The sequence below is a fragment of the Zingiber officinale genome, chromosome 6B (genome assembly GCF_018446385.1).
Source record: "Zingiber officinale cultivar Zhangliang chromosome 6B, Zo_v1.1, whole genome shotgun sequence".
Taxonomy (NCBI): Eukaryota; Viridiplantae; Streptophyta; class Magnoliopsida; order Zingiberales; family Zingiberaceae; genus Zingiber; species Zingiber officinale.
In genome coordinates this window covers 135,605,815-135,614,915 of record NC_055996.1, presented here as the reverse complement: position 1 = coordinate 135,614,915, position 9,101 = coordinate 135,605,815, and the positions used below count along the sequence as shown (strand labels likewise).

The 9,101-nt window shown below is 39.2% G+C and overlaps 1 protein-coding gene across 1 annotated transcript; it reads right to left on the bottom strand.

The window, feature by feature from the left end:
- Positions 1-2,374: 2,374 nt before the first annotated feature.
- LOC121991606 lies at positions 2,375-3,832 on the bottom strand. Its single transcript, XM_042545589.1, has 3 exons — positions 3,697-3,832; positions 3,127-3,597; positions 2,375-3,039 (listed from the first exon to the last, which is right to left on the bottom strand). Exons 1-3 carry the CDS (start codon positions 3,830-3,832, stop codon positions 2,375-2,377), a joined length of 1,272 nt encoding a protein of 423 aa, XP_042401523.1.
- Positions 3,833-9,101: the final 5,269 nt, after the last annotated feature.

Below are 9,101 nucleotides of genomic sequence, written 5' to 3'. Positions count from 1 at the left end.
TGGAGTCTGATAGAAGACAACTATATGATGATGATAATGCAGGTCAGTGACTTATGGAGCTAGATCTGATAGAGGAAATTCGAGACAAGGCCATGACTCGCCTCACATCATACCGACAACGAATGAGACAAAATTATCATAGGAGAGTCATCCCAAGATTCTTTCAAACGGGAGATTTAGTGTGGAAACGTATTAAGCCCGCTGGGGATGTTAGTAAATTGGCACCACAATGGGGAGGACCCTACAAAGTGGTAGAAAAATTGGCATCGGGCTCATATTATCTCCAAGACACAGAAGGAAGAATCCTTGAACGACCATGGAGTGTAAATCATTTACAGCCTTACCAAACCTGATAAGCTTGTATCGCTCAAGAAATACAAATATCTTTGAATAAGCAGATGAATTCTTCCTTGATATATTCCATTTATTCAATCACATGAAACTTAACCCACCCAAGGGAACAAATCGAGTTTACTTGAAGCAAATTCCCTTCGTTCAGTTATGCAAAAAGATGACAAGCATTGTTTCGCTCAAACATTCATTAATTGGGAACTTCAAGAAGTGATCGCCCATATTTCCTTAAGGAATCTCGAAGATGTTACACCATCACAAGGTTAGTGAAAGCATTTTTTGTTTCACTCATAACATAGTCAATCGGGAAATCTCCTGAAGTAACCCGGACGGGCCTTCATGGGAGGAACCGAAGACTTTAAACAATCATAATGCAATAGTCGATCGAGAAATCTCTTGAAGTAACCCGGACGGGTCTTCTTGGGAGGAACCGGAGACTCCAAAATATCATGAACATAGTCGATCGGGAAATCTCTTGAAGTAACCAGGACGGGTCTTCTTGGGAGGAACCGGAGACTCTAAACTATCATGAACATAGTCGATCGGGAAATCTCTTGAAGTAACCCGGACGGGTCTTCTTGGGAGGAACCGGAGACTCTAAACTATCATGAACATAGTCGATTGGGAAATCTCTTGAAGTAACCCGGACAGGTCTTCTTGGGAGGAACCGGAAACTTTAAACTATCATGAACATAGTCGATCGGGAAATCTCTTGAAGTAACCCGGACGGGTTTTCTTGGGAGGAACCAGGGACTTTAAACTATCATGAACATAGTCGATCGGGAAATCTCTTGAAGTAACCCGGACGGGTCTTCTTGGGAGGAACCGGAGACTTTAAACTATCATGAACATAGTCGATTGGGAAATCTCTTGAAGTAACCCGGACGGGTCTTCTTGGGAGGAACCGGAGACTTTAAACTATCATGAACATAGTCGATCAGGAAATCTCTTGAAGTAACCCAGACGGGTCTTCTTGGGAGGAACCGTAGACTTTAAACTATCATGAACATAGTCGATCGGGAAATCTCTTGAAGTAACCCGGACGGGTCTTCTTGGGAGGAACCGGAGACTTTAAACTATCATGAACATAGTCGATCGGAAAATCTCTTTAAGTAACCCGGACGGGTCTTCTTGGGAGGAACCGGAGACTTTAAACTATCATGAACACAGTCAATCGGGAAATCTCTTGAAGTGACCCGGAAGGGCCTTCCTGGGAGGAACCAAAGACTTTAAACTTTCATTAACAAAGGCATGCAGGGTTGAGTACCTAATCAAAATATGATAGAGCATAGGACTCTATTCAGGATTTCACACCTGACAGAAAACTCAAAGATTGATGAAATTCCTCATATTTAATCGACCGGGATCATACGCCCGACCAGAGGTTGATGAAATTCTTCACGTTAAATTGTTAGGGATTATAGGCCTGGTCTAGATTCAAAGTCATCTGGATTTCTTTATAAAGATCACCCGGTATTACACTCCTGACCAGGATTCAAAGTTCAGAGGGAATTCTTTATATATCATCCTTCAAAATTGCATTCTCCATCAGAAGTTGCAATCATATGAAGTTCTCTATTTAAAATCGCTCGGGATTGTACGCCCGACTGAGAATACATAAATCCTATGGAGCTTTTCAGATAAAGTTACTCGAGATTACATATCCCTAGGAAGCACTAAGGTCTTTGAAATTCCTTATATACAGTCAAGTCTGAATAAAGATCAGAAGGTTTACGGAGAAGCCTTATTGGTCGAAGCCATATAATTAATTAAGATACCACAACAGGAGAAGCTTTTAAGCAAGACAGCATGTATTCTCAAGAAGTAGCAGCCAGATAATGAAGGTCAGAAAAATAGGTAAGTATGAATTTTTACAAATATTGCAAGTACTTAATTACAAGTCTTTTATTTACAAGTCTTTTTGAGTACATAATCATGCTTACTTAAAATCACCTGTCAAGTCTTGGGGTAATTCATGGTTAAGTTTGCGACGATTTATGAACTGAAGGGGAGGTTCGCGAGGTTAATAACCACCTTCCCTCAATTGTTGAATAACTCCAGTCACGGAATGATTTAAAGTCCCTATGACCCAGCGGATATATTCATTAGTAAATGCTGGGGACCTTAGATAGGTTAAGCGCCTGTCCTCCCATCGATCCTCCTCCTGCTCCTTATAACTTTGAAATTCGGTTTGTAATGTGGCAGCTTGGGCTTTGAAAGCATCTCTTTCTGATTTAAGCTGCTCTATCTCCTTCTGGAGTGAGGATATCTCGGCATCTTGAGCCTTTCTTTGTTCTTGCTCTTGTAGAATAGCAAAATCTCTTGAGGCTGAATCTTGAGCCTGCTCAGAAAGAAAGACATTGTGAAGCCTCTCCACCTTCTCTAAGACAACATTTTTATGAGAAATATCTGAGATGACTTTGTCTTTTAAAGCATATTCCACCTGGAGGCTGGAACTTAACCGATCCACTCGCAACTCTAGGGTTTTTCTTTCAAGCTCTTTATTTTTCAATGACTGTTGCTCCTGCTGCAGTTCCTTTTTCATGGCCTCTATTTGTTGAGCCTGTAAAGCTATCTTCTCTTGTAACTGAGTAAGCTCAGTGTGGGAAGGAGGAAGATTAGCTTTCAGTGCCTCTATTTGGGCTTTTAACTTGTCATTTTCCCTTTCCAAGGCAATGATCAGTTGGTCTAGATGAAGACTTGAGGCAAGAAACTAAAACAATAGTGCAGTTAGCAGGAAATAATGATACGGTACCAATATATAAGGAAAAATACTTATGACAACAGCTTGACGACTATGACTGTCAGCGCGGTTGGAAAAACTAGTGCCCCTTGACAGTTCTTGGCTATGCTGCCAAGATTCAGCCAGCAGGCCCTGTAGTTGCAGAAGACCATAACTAGGAGGGTCCGAAGCTTGTCCCAGTTGAGAGGGCAGACCCATAGCCTGTCTAAATAAAGGTGGGGAGACAGAAGGTGAGGAAGGTCGGGTAGAAGAAGAAGGAAGAGAGAGAGAAGAAGTGGTAGAAATGGGAATAACAGAAGAAGAACTAGAGGGGATGGAAGGTGGCAAAGCAATAAAAGGTGATTCAATTGTGGGAGCATGGATAGTTGATGATCCTGGACTCGGAGAAGACCTCCTGCAAGGGGTTCTTTTAGCTCGTGGTCCAGAAGTCAGAGGAAGTAAAGCCAAAGGAAGGGGTTGAGAGGGTGCCGAAGTGGTAGTAGCCATTTGAGAAGCAGAAGAAGCTGAAACAATAGCAGAAGAGGAAGGAATAAGTAGACCCGGTCTCATCATATTAAGAGAAAGATTGGAGACAATGTGAGTAGGGGGCATTGGTTCTTTACCTCTCTCAAAAGAAATAGGTGAAGGAACAAGGAGGAGCTGCACAAAAGTACCAAAAGTGTCACGAAAGGGAACTTCCTCAGTAAGCATGGGTTTCTTGAGTATAGCGACAAAAGGTTGTTCCTCTTCCTCTTCCATAGAAGCGAGGGCTTCTGCGGCTTGTTCTTCTTCAGATAGTAAACCCAGAGTAGAAGCGGTAGGACTTCCTCATTTAGCTCGACGAGCTTGCAACAATTGTTCTCCAAGTCTATTCAAAAAAGACTTGGTCATAGTTGTATTCTTGTACATGAAAGTGGGTAGAAAAGCATCAGCTGAAACACAAGAGTTAGGAGTCATTATAGGAAATAATTAACAAATAACTGATAAACAAAGCAGGAAATATTTAGACATACCAAAAGAGACATCCAAAGGAGTGTCAATGCAACTTATTCCAAAGGGAAACATTAAACCCTCCACAGTCAAGGCCGGTAAGCTGAATTTAGCCCCCTTTAGCTTGGGTAGGGTGAGAGAGACAGAAGGATCATTGAGGAGGTTATTAGTGTTAGGAGTCGGGGGGAGATTGTGTATCCAGGCAATAGGAAAAGGCGCAGAAGAAGGGAGACGCATAAAGAAAAACTTGTGATGCCATTCCTCTTGAGGAGGAATCCTGCTAAACAAAATAACCTTGGGGCGAGACTGAAATTTAAAGACACCAATGTCTACTTGGCGGGGAATGAAGAAGTAGTGAAAAAGACGAGAGGATAGAGGGAAATCTAGTAGTTTAGACACCCCAACAAAACCCATGAGGATAGAAAAAGACTGAGGAATAAACTGATTAAGAGGAATACCAAAATAAATACTAACATCAGCGAAAAAGGGATGAAGGGAGAATCGGAAACCTTGTAAGGCTTGAGCCCAGAAGATCGATATACTTCCTAAAGGAGGAAGATGCGGACTATCCTGAGGAGTAGGGCGAACTATATAGGAAGGAAAACCATAATTCACTTGTCACTCCACCTCCTCTGGCTCGGTAAGACTAGAAGCGCACGAGAGAAACCACGCTGGGGAAGGAGTGGCCATGGCGGAATAGCAGAAGGAAGGCGAACAAAGGAAGAGGAAGGAATAGTCAGGAAGAAGAAGATAGTATTTTAAACCTTCTTTTCTCCCTCAGGGCCTTATACCCAAAAACCCTTAAACAGGTGGGGAAGAAGAACTGGAAAAAGGAGAAACCCAAAAGCATAGGGATATATAAAATAATAAGATCAATAATAGTTCGTGTAGAACTTAAGTATAAAAGTGGGTGTGGAAAGAAAGAGTATGAATCCAATAAGGAAGAATACCCGGAATCATAACCGTCATAAAGAGGTAATGTCATTGAAGGATGGGACCGAATTCAAAAAGAAGGATGAATCCCACAGAAAGGGTATTAAGCTTGGCGATCTTCCTCGGAAAATGTGACCAATTTTTCTCTCTCTATGCGTTTGATTCTTAAAGAATCAAAGAGGTATGAGGAAAATCGGTTGGGTATGAGGTTAATAGGGTTATTTAAGATTATCTAAGTGATTAAAAATAATAAACCCGGATGGTCATACTGGATCGGGCGAGATTTAGTTAAGTATAAAACATTAGACGACATTTATAAATATGGTGGTAAATCAACTAGACATAATAAACCGGTCGAGATTGACGTCGATCGGTTATACCGAATTGGATGAAAACTAGTCGAGTGTAACACGTCGGACGATATGTTCAGACATAATATACCGGGCGAAATTGACTATATCATATCGGACGATTATACTAGATCGGACGTAATCCGGTTAAGTATAAACACCTGATGATATTAGTAGACATAAGTGTAACTCAACCAGTTATAATAGACCGGTCAAGAGGAGGAATATTATAATAGATTGATCGAGATCGATGATGCTATAGTAAATCGATCGAGAGTGGCGATGCTACAGTAAATCGACCGATCATAATAAATCGGCTGAGATTGACGCTAGTCGGTTATACCAAATTGGATGAAAACCAGTCAAGTATAAAGCACCGGACGATATTTGCCAACCCAAGGATAAATCGGTCGGTTGTAATAGATCGTCCGACATTGACGATAGGTTAGGACCTTATTCGAATATAGTTGAGTAATAGTAATAGACCGGACAATATTTGATATGCTAAGACAAAATGAACAAGACAAGTACAAAGGTAGGATGAATTTAGAAGGGAGGTAGTATAGCCTCCTAAATGAAAAGAGTTTAGACACATAAACACAAAAGATAAAAGTACATGAGACAAACGGTCACAAATTCATAATTAGTTTTACAACAACTAGAACCAAAGCAGAACGATCATTCTATAGACAACTGAGGAAATAGGTCTGCATGCCTGTTATCAATCAGCTTACGCCGGTTCAAGAAGTTAGGAGGAGGATCACGAGATAGAAAACCTTCTTCTAGAAATTATTTTACTGCTCCTTCAGCTCCGGTAGTATAGGCGGCCAGAATAGACTTTACGATCGACTTGTTGAATTCAGTAGATTTGATCAAGGTGGTGGCCCGATCTTTAAAGCGATTATCTTCACCAGCTTTGTAAACCACTAGAGCCGACTGGGAAGACTTCAACTCAGCATCTTTGGTGGAGGCCTCTTGTTAGAGTGTATACTAAAAGCCTAGCTTTTGTATAAATATTTATTTAGAAATAAGAATCACATTGGTCAAGTGTCTACATTTATATATACCAAATGTAGATGTTCAATTAATTTATATTGTAGATAACATAGTGTGTGGTGTCACACAGAGAAGATCGTGTTATCGGATCTTTATAAATTATAAACAGTAGCTCACGACTAAGATGGAACGGAACAAACCATTGGAATAGTCGTAGTGTAATTAGGTATTAGTTTATCTTGACTAATAAATTACACTAGTACACTCTAAGTGTATTGAGCAGGACCATTTAAGGTAAGTTCTTTTTATACTGATTTAATAAAAGAACTAGACCTTAGTTATTATGAAAGTGTGTGCTCTTAATCCTAATATAATAACAAATACATATATTTAATATTTATTTCTTTGACTTATCAAAGGGTGAGATTTAGCTCGATAAATCAAAATGCCCAATAAGTTAGGAAATGATATTACTTATAGTGTGTATTGTTGATTATAGAAGAAAATTGTGTCCTAGTAATCTAGGCTGAGAATGTCCCCAAGAGGAGCTCATAAGGATTGCCATGTTAAACCCTGCAGGTGGACTTAGTCCGACATGACAATGAGGTTGAGTGGTACTACTCTTGGACTTAGATATTAATTAAGTGAGTTGTCAGTAACTTACTTAATTAGTGGACATTTGTTATCTTAAACACAGGGAGACTAACACACTCATAATAAGAAGGAGCTCAAAATGTAATTTGGGATTGGTGCGGTAGTTCAGTAATAATTCTTTAGTGGAGTGAATTATTATTGATGAAATTAAGTTGGGTGTTCGGTGCGAACACGGGAAGCTTAATTTCATCGGGAGACCAAAACCAATTCCTCCTCTCGGTCCCTATCGTAGCCTCTTGTTTATAGAGAATTATACCCACCTATATCCACCTTTCTACCCAACCCAAGGGGGCCGGCCAAGCTAGCTTGGAACCCAAGCTAGGGCCGGCCAAGACCAAGTGGTTGAGCCAAGTTGGTGGCCGGCCAATGCTTGGAATCCAAGCATGATGTGGCCGGCCACATCACATTAAAAAGGATTTTATTTATAAATTTTTCTTATGTGGATTCCATGGTTTTAAAAGAGAGTTTAAAATTTAAATCTTTCCTTTTATAGCTTTCTACAAAAGATTAAGAAAAGATTTGAAATCTTTCCTTATTTGTAGTTTGAAAGGTAGATTTTAATTTTGAGAAAACTTTCCTTTTTTAACCATGTTCATGATTTAAAAGAGAGTTTAAAAATTAAATATTCTCTTTTATAAGTTTCTACAAAAGATTAAGAAAAGATTTGATATCTTTCCTTATTTGTAGATTGAAAGAAGATTTTAATTTTTAGAGATAACTTTCCTTTTTGGAAATCATCCACGTGTTTAAAAGAAAGATTTTAATTTATAAAATTTCCTTTTTACAAACCACCATGAAGGGAAAAATTATTGTAGAAATTTTTTATAAATTTCCGGAAACAAATTAGGAAGTTTTAATTCTTGTGAATAAAACCTTTCCTTGATGGAAAATTAGAGGTGGCCGACCATTACAATTGAGAAGAGGAAATTATTTTTAATTAAATAAATTTTCCTTTTCATGGTAAAAGAATTAAGAAAGTTTTTATTTAAATTTCCTTATTTACCAAGACCAAGGATTATAAAAGAGGGGGTAGAGGTGCCTTCATGAGAACGACTCTATTCTATGCTTCCTCTCTTTTCCTCCTTGGTGGCCGACCCTAGCTTCTCCCTCTTCTCTTCTTCTTGTGGCCGGCGGCAACTTCTCTAGGAGCTTGGTTGGTGGCCGGATTTTACTTGAGGAAGAAGAAGAAGAAGAAGGAGACTTTGTTTCCTAGCATCCCTTGGAGATTGGTTGGTGGTCTAAGTTCTTCATCCCTTGAAGAAAAGAAGGTGGCCGAAACTTGGAAGAAAGGTGAAGGCTTGGGTGGTTCTCATCTCGGTAGATCGTTGCCCACACAACATCCAGGATAAGAAGAGGAATATGGTAGAAGATCAAGAGGTTATTTGCTTACAAAGAAAGATATAACTAGTAATTATTTTCTGCATCATACTAGTTTTCTTTGTATAGTTATTTTTGGAAATACCAAACACAAGAGGCATATGATTCTAGAGTTTCGAATTTGTTTCGAGTTTGTGTTTTTTTCGTTTTTTCGAATTTGTGATTCGATTGTTCTTTTTGGTTAAACCTAATGTTATTTTAGGAAATTAAATATTTAATTTCGTTAAGAGGTTTTGTCGAGGCAGTGGTGGATGCTCTCATACCCAAGAAGGCCATGTGCCTCGCCATGTTTGTCCTGGGAACCAATTTCCGAAATAAGTATTTAATTGAATTTATAACATAGGTTGATTTGGATCAATAGTGTTAAGTTCTGCTTGCGATCCAAATCTAAACCATTAAGAACAGATAAGTTAAATTTGGAATCAATGATGTTAAGTTTCGTCTGCGATTTCTAATTTAATTTCTAAAGAACACAATAGGTTATTTAGGAAAGGTTCGTCACTTGTACAAAATTTTTATACAGTGGAACCGGTATGATCTTCCTAGGACCAACCAACAATTGGTATCAGAGCTAAGGTTTGCCTCTGTGTGTTTGGTTTTCAAATTAATTATGCACATGTCATACATAATTTAGGCAGGATAATAGTAGGATGTGCTAACTTTGTGGTTGCAGGCTCCAATTATTATGGCATATAGATATTGTGTGTGATTGGACCCTTGGACATGTC

What these genes read in the sequence shown, in the direction of transcription:
- LOC121991606 (XM_042545589.1), bottom strand. Translation starts at nt 3,832, where the DNA reads ATGGAAGAGGAAGAGGAACAACCTTTTGTCGCTATACTCAAGAAACCC. An exon ending in ACCTATTTCTTTTGAGAGAG is followed by an intron (nt 3,598 to 3,696) that starts GTAAAGAACCAA and finishes CTATTGTTTCAG; the next exon opens with CTTCTTCTGCTTCTCAAATG. An exon ending in TCGTCAAGCTGTTGTCATAA is followed by an intron (nt 3,040 to 3,126) that starts GTATTTTTCCTT and finishes GTCTTCATCTAG; the next exon opens with ACCAACTGATCATTGCCTTG.